We start from the raw sequence: 17,102 nt of genomic DNA, 5'->3' as shown, positions 1-17,102 counted from the left end.
CTCTGCATTTGGGTCTTTCCTGAACTGATTGCTGACATCTTTAGCCTGAAGTGAAACTACTGGATAGATTGCCACTTTACAGAAATGTTTGTCCCTCATAGGATGAACCCTGATGACTTTCGCAGTTCCCCTTACTTTTTAGAATATCAGAGTCTCCACTTTCCCACCACCTAACACCTGACAGAGTTAGCTCTAATACAGTTGAGAATAATAACAAAAAACTGATAAATACAAACACAATTCTTTTTATATGGCAATTACAAAAAAGTAATTTAAGCTCAAAACTGGTGTCAGTCTGTTGGCTTGTGTTGATATTGACTTGTTGACCATGAGTCAGTGTGTGCAAGACACCACTGGAATTTGACTACTTATACTGATAACATCACAGTACCAGTGAATAAAAGTTTTTTGTTTGTTTTTTGTGGAAATACAATAAGTGTTCAGTATGAGTATATAAAAAGTGTTCAAAAATCAAGTGCCATTTATAATGTAGGATTTCCATATAATACATATTATGTGCAAATGGATGGTACATAAATTACTATCTATTATTACAGTATGTACAGGTGTTTCAAATTAAGAGCCATTTAACAGTCTGTTGTGTCCTCTCAGGATCAGGAGGCTTGTTGGTCTCTGTACTGTCTGTTGATCTCATTGAGGACCACGTCCATACTGGGGTCTTCATCTGCTGTGATTATTCTGTCTTCAAACGGGCTGCCTGTAACACAGCATTACTGCGTTATTTCCATTTTTGCAAATGCACGCCTAGGCTATATGACGGTGGGCTCCTGGCCACTGTCAGCACAGAATCTGCCAAGACCAGGGGTGTCAACATATTTAAAGAGCTGCAGCAATAAAATCTGTTTTTAACATAGTTTGTCAGGGCGATTACTACTAAAATTAAAATATCGTGTATGAATTACTGGCACAATCAGTGGCTGAATGTCTTCACTTACCAATGCCATTCATCTGCTCTGAAGAGTCACTGACGAGGAAAGAGGTGGAGCTGGATGAGTTATTGGACTGGGAGGACTTTGAGGAATTAAGAGATGTCAGTTTGGTCATTGATGACTTCTTCACAGTCTTCTGTGTTGCAGTGCGGCTCCATTCTGTTAAAAGAAATCCCACAAAACAAAAATTGTAACATAATCATTGTGTAATAAAATACCAACAGGCAACTGATGCACTTGAATCAGTTACTTTGAAGGACTAGCTTAAAAAGACCAAACATGTTAAGGTTTTCAGCCAAGTTGGCAGAGTCGTGATCATCTCTAACCTGAGTTCTCTGCTAGTCTCATTTTGCCGCAGCACAGGTACGTCCTCCATTGCCTTCTCACGTTTTCTTTCACCGCACAGTAGAACACAAATATAAAGAAACCTGCAAAACAGAAAGAGCCTTTGTATGTATATCACATGCATACACAGTGTGTCTAAGTTTATTCTGCTAGTGTTTTTGGTCTACTTTTCTACACATTTTGTGTGAAAGATGAGCGCTACCAGACCAAAACTTAATAAAGGATTATTACGATTAATAACTTGGGTGCTATTATTGTAGTTTTAGGCCCTGATCACACAGAAAGCGTTTTGCAGGTTGCAAAATGCGAGGCCCATGGCACTGAGTAGAGGGTAGGTGCTCTAGCTCTAGCTGAGGGTGAGAGGCTGTCAGTAAATAGTTTGTTGGGCACAGGGAAACAGAGGTCTTTGTGGGTACATGAGACCCTAAAAAAGAGGGGGGGTCACAGGGAGTACCACCAGTTGGTCCAGGAGCTTAGCCTCCATGCTAGCTGTTTCCAGACATATTTTAGGATGACTCGGGGGCAGTTTGACAACCTGCTGTCTATCGTCAGGTTGTATAGCTCTGCAACTGCTACCACCAGTTTGTCCTCCATTGTTTGCCAACTGTAAACTTGTTGTTGTGGCTGCCACAGAAGGCCTGCTTCTCAGTTCATCCAATTGAACAATGGGAAAAAAGCTGACGAAAAAAGAGATAAAGTTTTTCCGCACCGAGATGAAGTTTTTCAGCTCGAAAAGTTCAAAGAAAAACAATTACAAAAAGGAGCTCCAGCTGCTAAAACGCTTTCTGTGTGATCAGGGCCCCAGCCATCATTCTGCCAGATATAAGTTTTGAGGAGATCAAGCGTTTGGTTGTATGTGTGAGTGTGTGTATCTGTCTGTTCCCAGTTTATCTCACAAACTACCGGAGCAATCAGCCTCATATTGTGTGTGCACATTTATGACTGTATGCTCCAGGACCTCTTGTAGTTGCAGTAGTTCACAATTGTTTAAAAAAAAGTCAACTCACCTTGCAAGGAGTTAAAGATGGCAAAGAGGTACATGAACGGCAGGTTAAGGGGCCCCCAGGCAAAAAAGGCAAAACCCCAAGTGAGGCCCAGGAGGACAGTTATCCCTGCCACACTGCGCACATCCTGCAGCGTGGTGCGGTGCTGAGCATTGTGAGGGTTCTGCCTCTTTATCCGACACAGCTGGACCAACACCACCACAAACATGGCGAGGTTGAAGAGGAAAATTACGCAGAAATATGCCACCACTGCCACATAGAAAGCAATGTCGTTTTTCAGCCAGCAGCTGTGGGAGAAGACATGGATGAGAATTAAAAGGTTAGTTTTTCATTTTGTGCAGGTTTTATTTCATGTGTCTAATAGTGTGTAGAATAATGTGCATGTAAGGCATCTGTCAGAAGACTCACAAGTCATCACTGGTGCCATCGGAAAACTTTCCGTAGGAGACAAGACCGTAGTTATCCTTGTCAATCGCAATGACAATAATGACCACGATCATCGGGACGCCCCAGCCGACCACCGAGAACTTCAGCATGTAGCGTGATACGTGGCTATTGAAGACTTTCACGAGGGCCACGTACATGTGGACAGCCTCAAGTCCCATCCAGGTGAAGGTGACCAGCAGGAAGTAATGAAGGAACCAGGCAGTGGAGATGCAGAGGCCCACAGCGTCAGGGTAGAGCGCCAGCCACGCATCCACCAGAAAGACCAGGTTCAGCAGCAGCAGAGCCATGCACAGCTGGATTAGGATTTTGGATGGAATGTCCTTCCGCAACTTCCTGCAATGTTCAAATGATTTAGACAACATGACGCATCTCAGTGGACTCTTCTCAGTGAACAATGCATCTACTGTAAAATGTGCTGTGAAAAAAAGATCTGCCTCTTTCTAGTTTTCCTGAATTTTGCACGTTCTTAATACTGCATTGCAAACCAGATCCACTTTTGATCTCCAGAAGTAATAAATGGCAGCCTAAGGGATAAAATAATATAGATCTGTTATCAATTTTTATATATGTTGTGTTTGTTTGGTGGTCAGGATAATCGAGAAGGCCGCTTTCACATTTGATAATGTCTCACTATTATACTATGCTACACTGTGCGTAACAGTTGCTCAGGCAGAATGTTGTTCAACATCACAAGATGAACTGCCATGAAACTGTTATTTAAAAAGTTGAAAACACTTTTTATAATGTGTTAGCATTGTCTATATTACTGACAAAGCCAAGATCATCATACCTGTATGTGAACTGCTATCAAATAATCTCTCCCCAAATGCAGATAAGACCAAGGAGATGGTAACTAGGAGGGGTAAAGGGCAGCACATGCCACTACACATGGGTGAGACAGAGGAACAGAGGGTGAGAACCTTTAAATTTCTTGGTACCCACATCAGCGAGGATCTCACCTGGTTTCACAACACATGGCAGATCATCAAGAAATCCTAGCAGCGACTCTACATCTTAAGAAAGCTGAGGAAATTTGGCATGCCAACCGTTACCCTCAGCAACTTTTACAGATGTACAGTCGCGTGTCCTCACCAGTTCAGTCACAGTCTGGTATGAAAACTATGCTGCTCGGGACAGGAACACCCTCCAGCATGTTATAAAAACTGCACAGCTCACTTAAGGAGCAGTCTTTCCTTTCATTCAGGACATGTAAATGCCAAATAACAGCATTAGCCACTGCAGACAACAATGCATGCTACTTAAGTGGTATTTATAAAAAGCTGGATGTGTGTAATCTATCTTATGGCTCTCGACACTCACCCAAAAGACAAGTATGTGAGGAGGGTGACGGAGAGGAAGATGGCAGAGATTCCACAGCCAATATATGTGATAAAGGTGAGGATGGTGGCCTGCACACGACTGGTGAGTGTCTCTCTGGAGAGGTCCTGTGGGAAAGCAAAGAAACAAGGTAAAGTTACAGCAGAGTGGAAAAGTGTTTACCCAACGAAAGGATGCATGAAAATATAGAAATATGATGATCATCTCACCAGCAGTATAGCAAAACTAGTTAAATGATTGCAGCCACATATTGTCTCATTGTCAGTGCTGTTTCGGACAGAACAGCCTCTCGGATTCCAACCACCTGATCCGTCTGCCGAGAGAAAACATGGATGAATCATATTTTTATCTTGATTTATTTTTACTTATTTCTGATTGACACAGTTGGAAAACTTACCATTTAATGTAAAGTCCCAGAAAACACAAGTAGCCACAAAATTAGCCTGTAGTTTGGGAAAAGACACGAGACAAAAGACCACTATTAATCTTGCGGCATGTTTGTGGCCTGTCTGTATTTAATCTGCTAAAACACATGAAAATTTCACCTTTGTCTTATATTTGTTTTCCCCAGAGAGAATTCAAATTTGATGTGGCTGTGTGCTACCTGTGCCGCTTTACCTTTGTCTATAGATTTAAGTCTGTTAGTAAATATCCCATGTCCTTAAAAAAACATTTTTTTAAACTGACTCACTGGAACAGGCTCCATGTTCTTCAGGTGAATTACAACGTCGTCCTGCAGTTCTTTGATTGACAGGTTGGCCACACTCGCTCCCAGGATCCCACTATTGAGTTTGCGTTTTCCCAAAGATCTGTCCTGCATGACCATTTAGAGTGAACACAGGTTATTAGTTTGTAAAGACAGTGTTGCCATATGTAATTTAAAATATAGTCCATGAGTTTCTGTTAGAGCGCTAATTCAGGGGTGTAAAATTAAAAACACAGATGATTACAGCAACACATTTCTGTATTGTAGTAAAGCCAAGTGTGTCAGAGTTCTTTTGAATGTGACATTTGTTAAATGCATAGACCTGGTACACTGTGCTCTCCTGGTAGAAATTGAACTGGACTCTGGAGACCAGCTGCTGTTGCTCAGAGGTCAAACTCTGTGTGAGGGTGGGGGGCAGCCTGATGGAGCCCTGAGGTATGGAGGAGCCTTTTCTCACACTTCTTCTGAGCCTGGGATCCCCACGAACCTGCAACACACGTGGGACATGAACAGAAATACACAGGCTTAACGACTAGATTTTATCATCATAGAGTTTTAATACCACTTTTTTATTTGGGGCAACTGACACCAATCTGTCAGAGATCATTGTTTGCAATAGCTGAGCTGTAATAGCTCAACCCATTTCTTCTTGGGTGCCACATGTACAAAAACAAGTGTAATCCAGGGATGTACCCGCAGAAATCATATTAAAAAAGTCGTGTCGTTGTGATGAAGGGAAGTAGGCTGACCTAGTTCACCTAATTGAATGTTTCCATGCAACAGAAGCAGAAACCACTTTCCACATTTCTGAAATATACTGAATGCAGCTAACGTCAAGATTATGTATTATTGCAGGTATTTTTTTCCAGACATAGATTAGTGTTTCAAATTAAATTAACTGAATTTATTGTTTACAAGGAATTCCATGTTCAGGTTATGTTGGAGAACTATTTCTAATCATTGCACGTGCAGCAGGACATATAAAGACACTTTTCCAGGACAGGAAAAATGCAAATGGAACAAATACCAATAACAAGGCCTTGCCAGCAAAATACCAAGGTGCTGGAGCTGGAACACATCAATGGAAAGCAGCCATAAACAATTCCTGTCATTAATTACTCCTGTGTGTTTCATGCTGTGACACGTCAACGTTTCTGGTGTGAAAAATGTCTGTTTGCTGTCAATGAGTCCGTTAATGCCTCTGGGATTACTCATCCTCTTGCAAACAATACTTTAACAAATATCAGATAGTTTTAAGTGGGTCCAGATTGTTTTACTCCTTACTGCCTGTTCCAAAATGTGGCTGCAGGAGCTTAAGTTTCAGTTGTGGAAGAAGTACTCAGATCCGTTAACTAAGTAAATGTTTTGCAACAATCTAAAAACAAAAATCAACAAAAAGTTTTGCACTTAAAATCCAAATTGTGCTTTAGGTGCATCAACATATGGGCAGCATTTACAAGTTGAGGAGGAGCTGCTTTATCTACTTTACAAACAGTTAAGTCCAGTGTTTCCCAACCTAGGGGTCAGGTCCCCTTCAAAAGGTCACAGAGGAAAGAAGATGTTTTTTTTTTTTTTTTGCTGCACAAGTAGTCATACTTTGGTATTTTCCATCGGAAAAATTTAGATGGGAAATGCCCTTGTGTTGGAGCTGAAAACAAGGGCCCCAAACAGGACGTTGCATTTTTGTAATTGGTCACAAGACAAAAACCACAGATTTAATCTAAACTAACACTGTATTGTCTTTCCCTCTGAAATGTAGTGGATTAAGTAGCATAAAATGGAAATGCTTAAGTTATGTACAAGTTTTCTAAAATTGCACACAGCACTTGGCTAGAGTACTTAGTTACTAATCTCTAAACTCTGAAACACGAACATCTGCTTTAGAATAACCAGCGTCTCACAGGATCACACTCATCTAAACAGCATCACAAATATTGTGATGTATTACCTATACAACACTTGATGCGGATGAAATAAAGTGGACTGCTCATGTCGTACCTGGACATCATTGGGGTCTGAGATGGAGAAGAATGTTTCCTGAAAGTTGCTGCCATCTGCTGGTTTCACAGACAAAGCCACAGCTGGGGACAAGAGGGTCTGAGCCTCTCCATCAAGGACCAGCTTCAACCCCACTGTATCAACAATCCCTATGATCCTGGTGAAAAACAAAGAAAGAAAAAGAAATGAACGGATATTGTGCAAAATATGAGTGATTATGATATTAGAGATAATTCAGTTACTCTAGTGGTTCCCAACCTCTGGACCGTGGCCCTGAACTAGGCCTCAGAATGGCTCTTTTGATAGTTACCGTTGCTGACCACTGCTCTAAGAAGTCCATTTTTTCCAGTAAGTATATTTGGTTTTAATGGTTTAAGCCTGCTTTTTTTGCTGATGAAAATTAGCATCAGCATTAACATTATCACAGTCAACCATAGACTGTAAATGCACCATGCTAACAAAGTAGCAGCTAGCATCAGGGTTAGCTCCACCCTCTTGTCCAAATATAACTTCTGCCTCCAAAAATCCAAGATGGCGACAGTCTAAGTGGTAAACTCAAGGCCTCCAAATAGGAGTCCACTGAGCAATAGGGTAGATGACTTCATGGTGACTTTGTCCATTACTTTTATACAATCTCTAGTGGTCTAACTTTACATTTCAGTATGTTCAGTAATCAGGTGTGGAGGACAATTACCGCTTGCAACAGGTGCAAAAAAAAAAAAAAGTCAGGAACCTCTGAGTTATACTATTGAATTTCTTTTTTTACTGTACATAATAGAGAATTATAGATAAATTAATCTGTAACCTGTTGGAGGAGTCAGACAGCACCTCAGGAGAAGCACCCAATAGATTACTGACGATACGGACAGAGGTGTTTCCCAGTGCCAGGCTGACAGTCGGGCCTGACAACAGATTCTCCAGCTGGGACACAAGCTGATCCACCTGGCTGGAGTTCAGACTGGACACGTCTCCGGTCAGGTCAAGCAGCGCGTTGGCTTGGCTGTCAGCTGTGGTCAACACAATTTAAAGAGGACACTATAAATGATGTAATAATGATGTAAGGACTGAAACAGAGCTATACACAGTGCTGCTGAGGTGATAACAAACCTGTCGCTGTGACATTAGCAGCAGAGCTGGTGGTGGTGGCATTTAGGGCTTGAGCTGTTGTGTTCAGTGGGGATGAAGTTACATTCGCAGACGGGGTGGTGGTGTTTGGTTGTGCAGTCACAGTTGTGTTCAGCGGAGAAGTTACATTGACGGACGAGGTGGTGGTGTTGGGTTCTGCCGTTGTCACATTTGGGCTGAGTGTGGTTGTCACGTTTGGGCTGAGTGTGGTTGTCACGTTTGGGCTGAGTGTGGTTGTCACGTTTGGGCTAGGTGTGGTAAAAACCCTCTGATTGCACTGCTCATCCATCTGCACAAGCACATTTACTCCATTTGGACTACAAATAAAAAAGAGAAATTAAGATCTTGTGTAAAAGTGTTTAGAAATGTTCATCATCAGGTGTTACATGTTGATCAGCTACGATACAAACAGCTCTTAAATATTGCAATAGATGGGATCATAAGAAGATCATACAAACCAAGTGAGGTTGGGGTTGGACTCTTCTATTGTACAAAAGGAGGCAGGCTTTAGGTAAACTATGTCCCACTTGAACTCCGATTTTAGTGGGTTGCTGTTGACTTCTGAATTTCCACAAATTGCTGGGTGACAAAGAAAAAACACAAATAAGGAGTGTTACAGGATTCCCCTCAGTTATTCTTGACTGTATGAACTGAACTGACTTGTTTCCTTGTATCAAATATACACACCTGCTCGGGTCACCTGTCCATTGAAACTAATTTCTTTCACAGACTGAAACACATTGATCACGGCTGTCGACACATTACAGATAGGAACCTCATGGGCAAAGACTAAAATCACACTGCAGCTTTGAAGACTAGAATTTTGAAAAAAAAAAATCAGAGGTGCACAGGTGTCAGTCACAAATGTATCAGCAAATTAAATATGTTCCTTCAAAGCTACTATATGATTATACTCACTTTGCCTCATTGAGTCCACATGTCACATTGGCATCCTGAGAAGAAATTTTCATTTTAGTCAAACTATCTCAAGCGATTATGTTGAAGTAACACATTAAAATAATTAAAAAAAAATAAAAATATAAATAAATATAAAATATAGTTAAAAAATAAAAAATAAAATTGTATGTATTTTTGATACAAAATATTCTTCTGTGCATTAAAAGATAAAAAAAAGTCCCCCAAAATGCTGTTTGGGCTTGAAAAGTGTCAGTTAGTGCCAGGTGCCGGTTACACAAAACACCTTAGGTTAAGATTTTTCTATCTTTTTACTATTGTTGCTGTTTTTTTTGTTGCAATCAAACATATTTTGTTATTAGTAGTTTGTTATCACCTGTATCATTTTATGTATTGTTCTTTATCTTTCTGTACCTTTGAGTTCTTAATAACTTTGTAAAAGGCCCGTGTGGAGGCTTTAAGTAAGCCCCCTGGGATTTTTGGCCTCTCCCTGCACTGTATTTCATTATTCAATTTTCTTGCCTTTTTTGTGTTTTAATTGTACAAAAAAACAAAACTATAATTATAACTACAATTATGTTTACACTATAGATTTGACTGAATTAATTTTTGTTGCAGTTTCTTCCTACAATCTGGTATTTGGGGATCAAATTTACTTTGTACAATGTGCTTTCTATGATTGTATTCACCCAGAAGTATAATCTTTTCCTCCTCTGACCAATATGGTTTTCTTGTCTTCTTTTCTTGTGTCATTTTTCCAATATCTAACTATAAGCCAACTTTGTGAGAGTCCAAACAAACAAACAATCTCCATGGAAACTTTTACCGCCGTAAAACCTCTTTCAACGCTGTAAATGAGTTAATGTTTTTCTTTAAGGAAACCTTTAAAGGGATTCTGTGCAACTGTGTAAGTCCCTCAGCTATGGAGAAATTAAGCCTCAGGTGTCATACTTGAGGGAGAAAACTTAAGATGTTCTGTGTAACTGGTCCCAAATGTTGTATTTCATGTACAAACTGTGTCACAAAAGGAGAAACTCTGCACAAAAGCCATAAAATTGTACTTGATGCATTTTAGTTTCAGTTTCCTCAATGAAATGCATGACTCAGAAAGGCTGATATCATTTGGATCAGCATTAGTCCAGCAAATAGTCAAAATAATCTTAGCAGGAAATTCAGGCAATATGATCACGCTTTGGTTGCTGATTACCTTGTATTCAGATGCAAGGATGGACAATGGACATGGAACTCTGCAAAGTAACATTATAAAGATTGTTATTTATTTTTATTTGGATTTATTCATGTACAATTTTATTTTTATATGTTTGTAGAATGGCAAAACTCACTCTGCACTTGGAGAGCAGTTTGGTTGCTGTTTAAGCTTATGAATCTGTAAAGATTCAAGAGGTTAGAGTCTGATGCATCAACAGATAATTGCTGTAAAATTGACAGTTAAAGACAAATACTACAATATAAACTTACACATGCACACATAGAATATGTAAACTCACCAGGGACGAGACATATGTAAGGTTCATCTTGCTGGTATCTTTTATAAAAATCTCGAAAGTGTAGTATGCATCTGAAAGCAAAGAATCAATATGAGTTTATATCTCTTTAGATAATAATCTGGTTGTCTTGTTAGGTGATAAAATACTCACCAGTTCCACTGCAGTAAGCAGAGCAGTTGCAGACGTTATTCCCCTTTACTGAAACAGTCAAAGCATGTTAGTTACTGTATTCAAATCTCAGTGTGAGCACAGCAACAGCAAATTTTAACTTCTTTTTGCAGTATTCAACCCGTCTTATTTTTCACATAATGTTTTATTTTTTCATATTTTCATATTTACCGTACAGATATCAAAGTGGTATCAATCTTCTTATCAAACTCTTGCCAAGAAAGCTACAAATGTTGAATTATTTCTTGAATTAATGTCCGAGTTCAAGTGACAATTACTTGGACTTCATGTTATGTGGACATAATGATGTCTTAATGTCTGTTGTGGGTATCAGTGACAAGGGGTTGAGTACTTCCTTTACTTTCTGTTATCTGAAGATGTTTAGGGGAAATGTTCAGGGCTCACCCTCATCACAGTGAGTTGTGTTGCGTTGAGGAATCACATATGCTGACTCAGACTCTTGGCTATTTAAAGACAGTTGAAAAATTAGTGTGCAGCACGCCAAAAAAACTCATAAAATGTTTCAAAAATTTAAAGCAATGACTCGATCGTACTGTATATTTACCCTAAAGATCAAATTACAAATACTGCTTTTCCAAAAAAAAAAAAAAAGAAAGAAAAAAAAAAAGTCCCATGTTCTTGTTAATTTCATGAATAAGCTGGGAGGTTGAAAAGAGGAAACTCAAACAAACATCTTACCATGCTGCACCGGCTTGTCCAGTATAAACACAACTGTTTTCCTCTTGTATATTGCTATTGCACTCATTTTCTAGTCCACCTGTTCAATGACACAGAGAGTTGAATGCATTATGGGAACTCATTAGGTAGGTGAGTTATGGATTTAAGATAATACAACACTCACGGATTCTATCTGCTTTTTTTCCCACCACATGGATGTCAGAGGAAGCTTTACTGGCTGCACAAAGCGTACGGAGGATGCAACACGGGGGGATGCTATGCCTCAGCTGCAGTGTCACGGAGCAGTTGGTTTTTCTGAGGTATAAGGTTGTTGTTAAAAACAGACAGATTCTATACGCTTGTTTTAGCCATTTGAACATTTTTGATATTCCACTTACCTTATTGCAGTCTTTGTGGCGCATGAAACTTCTATTCCCTGTTAGAACATGAATTAATATTCATTAACCCTCTATTCACACACTGTAACCCATAGATACATTTAAATGGTAACTTACTTGATACGGGCCAGTTGTTATGTCATTGGTGATCGCACTGAAAAATAAATTGAGACGACACTGATGAAAAACAGGATTGATTTAAAGCCAGTTTGTATACATTTTGAAAGAAGAGATTTCACATTTTCCCTCTTTCAATCAGGATGACCCTGATGAAGGCCACAAGCCGAAACGCGTCGGTCAATAAAGTTTCTTTCCATACCACAAGTGTTGCTGGAGCTCTTTTGACATTCTTCAGTGTTTCCTCACTCTCCATGCACCTTGTGAATCGGTGAAGTTGTGCCAGAAACCACTTTCTGCCTCAAGGAACATTTTCCCTCTTACAAATAAAAAGTGGAATTCATATTCCTGCTTTATAAAATACACCCAGATATTCTGTTGCTAAAGGTTTCACTTGATCTGGTATGACCGGTAAGGTATGGTGGCTAATGTTAGCATTAGCCATCATACGCTAATGGTGCTGTTCATGTTTTATCTGACTGTGGTTTTATCTGACAGCTCAGTGCTGGGCAGGGGAATAGACTCACTGGGAACTGTGGTGGAGGGGCGCACTTGGAATAAGCTGCATAAGGGACAATGTCAGCCACCCTGTCCACAACATACTGGCCGGACAGAGGAGCAGCTGCAGTGAGCAACTTGTCTCACTGCGCTGCAGGACTGAGAGATTCAGGAGATACTGGATACCTGAAATTCCCCAAGGAGATGAATAAAGTATCTATCTATCTATCTATCTGGAGATTCACCCTTTCATTCAGTCATTCATTTATTTACAAGAAATTGTTGCAGTGATACCTTGTTTGTGTCACACTGTTCCTGATTTCACGAGCTACACGCTCCTTGTTTGCCTGAGAGGGAAGTGGTCTCTTTGTTGGCCTGTTCTGGTCTTCACTGAGAACAGTCTGAGTGATCACTCCGGTGACAGGTAAAGTAGTTGTCTTGATGGTTTCTGAGGCTGTTGTTGTTGCCGTTGCAGTTTTGGTGGTGGTTTTTAACGCTGTTGTGGCAAAAGTAGTCATGGTGGTGCTTTTTACTGCTGTTGTTGTTGCAGGTGTAGCCACTGTGGTGGTTTCTGACGCTGTTGTTGCAGCTGTAGCCACTGTGGTGATTTTTGACGCTGTTGTTGCAGGTGTAGTTATGATGGTGCTTTGTAATGCTGTTGTTGCAGCTGTAGCCATTGTGGTGGTTTTTGATGCTGTTGTTGCAGGTGTAGCCATGGTGGTGATTTTTGACGCTGTTGTTGCAGGTGTAGTTATGATGGTGCTTTGTAATGCTGTTGTTGCAGCTGTAGCCATGGTGGTGGTTTTTGATGCTGTTGTTGCAGGTGTAGCCATGGTGGTGCTTTTTAATACTGTTGTTGTTGCAGGTGTAGTTATGATGGTGCTTTGTAATGCTGTTGTTGCAGCTATAGTCATGGTGGGGGTTTTAAACACTGTTGTTGCAGTTGTGTTGGAGCTTTTTAATGCTGTTGTTGCAGGTGTAGTTGTGTTGGAGCCTTTTACTGCTGTTGTTGCAGGTGAAGTTGTGTTGGAGCTTTCTGATGCTGTTGTTGCTGTTGTAGTTGTGTTGGAGCTCCTTAATGTCGTTGCTGCCGGTGTTGTGCTGTAGCTGTGTAACGTCGTGTTTGCTGCAGCTGTAGTTGTATTAGAGGTCTGCAGTGTTGCTGTCGCTGGCGTCATGAGTGTCGTCACATTTGAAGTGCTTGCAGATGTAGTGTGTGGAGAGGCAGGTGTGGCTGTTGTTTGTTCGTTGATCTGAGATACGCAACTCTGCAGGTTGTTTCGGAACACGTCCTCAAGCTGAGAAAAGGAAAACACAATATTTAATATATGTAATCACAGGATTTATATTACTATTAACAATTAGTCAACAACCAGTTTCCCAACATACCCAAGCAGTGATGTTTGATTCATCCTTCTGTCCACTGACGTCCACGGTGACATCAACATGGTAAAATACTGTCATAAGAAGGAAAGACAGAATGTTGCTGAGGAGACTGATTTAGAAACAGTCAAAATGAATGCAGCGTATCAAAATCCTAGAACCACAGAGTCAGTATACAGGTGTTTTCACAGCCTCTTTTACTCTTCATAACTGGTAAACTGATTTTAAATTTTAATTACATATTTTTTTCCAGCCTTAAATTAGCATCAGCTGAACTTCACAATGCAGTTTTTACACAGACTAGGACGCATCTCTTACATTAAAAATGCCCATATGTCAGGACAGGTACACATGTGCATGTCAGTACTGTTTTAAGGAGTTCCAGTTGAATGTTTAAAGTTACTCTGATTCCAGCTGTGCAAAATAACTAGCTTATATTCAGTCACATATCTTACTTAAGTACAATTTGAATTAGATTTTATTCTCAATATTTCCATTTTGGGCTTCTTTACACTTAAGTAAGTTACTTTGGGATAAAATCTTACATCAGAAACAATATGATGCATCATTATACAGTGGATTTAACCAGTGGCTCTTAACCTTTATCATGTCTAAAACCTTTAACATTAGTTCATATACATAAAGTCACAGACCCCTATATGATAAGATTTTGCAGGGACCTCCATTTGAAAAGATTTTGGTTGATAGATATGATTAAAACCATGATTCTATCATTGTTACGTACAGTTGAGGATATAACTGTGGAGGAAGTGAAACCTAAGATGAGAGTATTCACTCTTACTCACATTGTGAAAATAAACTTTTGCTTATTTTTCTAGGAACCCACTGTAACTTCCTTAAGGGAATATTAGTGTACTCCTGACATGGCAGTGAGTGGGATGATTCTGTCGGCTTTGCAAGTTTACCTGAAGTCTGTGCATTTGTTGTAGGACTGGAAAGAGGGGAAGCAGTGGTCTCATTACAGGAAGCCTGACCTGTTGGGGGAGGAAGAAACCATAATTAGTTTTTGTCAGCACAGAGCGAATGACAAAGAAAAATTCAAACTTCAACTTCAGTTTTACTGTGACCCACAGCCATAATGCTGTATGGTGGACACTAGACATCGGTGTAAAGAATTACTTTATCTTGTGTTTCATTCCCACATCGGCTGACTGATTTGTTGGAGATTTTAGAGACTCATGATGTATGTTAATAATAGCTAAAGAAATAGGGAAAATAAATACACAGAACAGCTGAAGGCTCTGACAAATGATGACAATTGTTGACAATTAATTTTCGGTCAATCAACTAATTCTTTAACTGACTAATTGTTGCAGCTCTATTCTAGTTTTAATTTTGTTCCTTAAAAACAAAAGTTATTTTATAAGCTCAGGGATAAATGGCACTTGTCCAGTGTTTCTGAATTGTGCTCAACTTCCTTCACAAGAAGTTGTAGCATCGTAAAATGTGATAAGGAAACAGGCAGCAGACTAGAATAACAGGTTAAGATATAAATTCGGAGGGAAATTTTACTTATTCACGCACGTGTGTGTGTGTGTGTGTGTGTGTGTGTGTGTGAGACTTGATGAATGCTGAATGACTGGCATGTCAGACATTGCGACTTATAAATAGAGGTGCAGAGTTGTCAGTCCAGATAAGGCTACCAGACGACAGACGCTGCCACTCCATTGTCTTCAAACAATTCTAACCTGTCACAGCTGATGTCATACCGTACCTGCCAAAAGGACGACCAGGAGGAGAAGTATGCACAGCCAGTGTAGATCTTTGACATGTGAGCCTGGCCTCTTCACTCTGTCACATAACAAACACAGTCATTTAAACACTTTTTCAAAGGTATAAATGTCTGCTTTAAGCTTCTTTGTTGTGACTTTTGGCCCTTTTGGTACTTATTGTTACACAGCACTTCAAAGGGATAAAAGAGTGAGTCATACAAAAAACTTCTCAGGCTAATAACAACCACCTCTTCCCACGACACCCACGTCAATGAATGCTTAAGGCCTTTCCTGTGATTATGGCTAAAAGGTTTTTCTCTTTGGTTCTCATCATTCAGTCAATTAACCATATCGTACAACGTCCTGAAGAGATGAATAACGAATGAAACTCTTGAACACATTCCTGCTCAGACACACCTTTGAGTGTAATCACAGTTCATTACAACAGAGCAAACACATTACCTTTATCACAGCTAAAGGAAAGTGCAAACAGCATAGAGAGTGGTACATTTTGCACTGTATAGACAATAAATGTTGGCTTCCATTAACAAATAGTAAATGTTTACTCAGGCGAGAGCTTTTTAGAGATGTTTACATCTGTTATGAAGCTGCGCCGTTCCCATGTACTGTATAAGAAGTTCGGTGGTGGGAGCAGAAGAGGAAGTCCCAAAATATGAAAGAATATTATGAGCTGTAGTGACAAATAACAGCAGTTTTACTAAGGTACAGGTATTGCTAGATTACATGAATGACTTTAAACATACTTGATTGAGTATCAGAAGACAATGAGTGAAGTCAGCTCCTGACATGTAAGAACAAGATGTGTAAGAGCAGCCACAAAGCTGATTGTGATTGAGAGGAACGATGTTGCCTTGTGTAACAAATCCAGATGTGTTGTTTAAGTTTCTGGCAAAGGAAAACTCCACTACGCCATCCTGCTGGGAAGGTTTTCTCCAGCCCCTTGATATAATCTAAGTATCACTTTATCATCACAGTGTTGCTGATGCATTTCAGGAACATCCTTTCTTAGAAATATTATCAGTAACTTCACTTAATACTTGACCTTAAGATCAAACAGTATATTCACAAACAAAGCCAAACAAATTCACAAAAATAACAGCAAGATATTTTAAAAGTTAAATAAGGAAGTAAAAAAAGGGAATTAAATACAAGTTATCTGTAAATATTGGCAAATAATAGATTCAAACCAGCTCCAGCTGTGATTTCTGAGCTGTGGTTTGTAATTAAGGAAAATTAGACACACCACCAAAACCACCACTTTACCTGACAAAGGGGGCAAACATGTGCTGATATGAGGATCCATCAAAACAAATGCCGGGAGCTTTCATAATTTTGTCTTCATTTTCTCGGAACATAACTTCCTGTGGGCAAATTCCAACCTTGAACTAAAAGCCAAACCACAAACATTAAACATGCATTTTCTTCTCTTTACTGATACAAACTTGTTTCTATAGCTGTTGGCTGGCTGGCTGCTGCTGCTGTGTGAATTCACTGTGACTTTCTCGTGCAGGATCAATAGGTGACACATGTGGCACGCCCCTCAAACGTCAACCTGAGCAGGTGAATGTCACATACAATGTCTTTATCCTGAACGTGTCGCTCAACAATCTCCTGAACAGGAAGTAATTTGATTTTACATCACATCACATCACATCACATCACATCACATCACATCAGAAAAGGCCCTATATCATCCAAAATGATTGCTGTGCACCACTGATGTCCCTGTAGGTTTTTTGGAGGGAAGAGATTTATCTTTTTTCTATGTCT

General features: G+C 39.8%; 1 protein-coding gene across 1 annotated transcript; it reads right to left on the bottom strand.

Annotated features, from left to right (window-relative positions):
• Positions 1 to 222: 222 nt before the first annotated feature.
• LOC125898946 (adhesion G-protein coupled receptor G2) lies at positions 223 to 16,809 on the bottom strand. Its single transcript, XM_049593026.1, has 30 exons — positions 16,596 to 16,809; positions 15,314 to 15,390; positions 14,505 to 14,573; positions 13,585 to 13,652; positions 12,490 to 13,493; positions 11,698 to 11,734; positions 11,581 to 11,618; positions 11,367 to 11,497; positions 11,204 to 11,282; positions 10,910 to 10,968; positions 10,487 to 10,534; positions 10,337 to 10,407; positions 10,172 to 10,215; positions 10,036 to 10,075; positions 8,832 to 8,866; positions 8,601 to 8,728; positions 8,372 to 8,492; positions 7,896 to 8,230; positions 7,594 to 7,795; positions 6,789 to 6,945; positions 5,113 to 5,277; positions 4,776 to 4,898; positions 4,482 to 4,527; positions 4,294 to 4,397; positions 4,067 to 4,191; positions 2,708 to 3,079; positions 2,303 to 2,586; positions 1,277 to 1,378; positions 957 to 1,109; positions 223 to 718 (listed from the first exon to the last, which is right to left on the bottom strand). The coding sequence occupies exons 1-30, from the start codon at positions 16,685 to 16,687 to the stop codon at positions 615 to 617; spliced, it is 4,413 nt and encodes a 1,470-aa protein (XP_049448983.1). The 5' UTR covers positions 16,688 to 16,809; the 3' UTR covers positions 223 to 614.
• Positions 16,810 to 17,102: the final 293 nt, after the last annotated feature.

This window comes from Epinephelus fuscoguttatus, linkage group LG12 (genome assembly GCF_011397635.1).
Source record: "Epinephelus fuscoguttatus linkage group LG12, E.fuscoguttatus.final_Chr_v1".
Lineage (NCBI taxonomy): Eukaryota > Metazoa > Chordata > Actinopteri > Perciformes > Serranidae > Epinephelus > Epinephelus fuscoguttatus.
Note: the sequence above shows the minus strand (reverse complement) of the source record. Positions and strands in the feature narration are given on the sequence as shown.

Bases quoted from the DNA above. Each gene is read 5' to 3' on its own strand.
- LOC125898946 (XM_049593026.1), bottom strand. From the start codon at position 16,687: ATGTTCCGAGAAAATGAAGACAAAATTATGAAAGCTCCCGGCATTTGT. The intron at 13,653-14,504 runs GTAAACTTGCAA...TTCTTATGACAG, and splicing joins AACAAATGCACAGACTTCAG to TATTTTACCATGTTGATGTC. The intron at 8,867-10,035 runs GTAATCAGCAAC...ATTTCTTCTCAG, and splicing joins TCCTTGCATCTGAATACAAG to GATGCCAATGTGACATGTGG.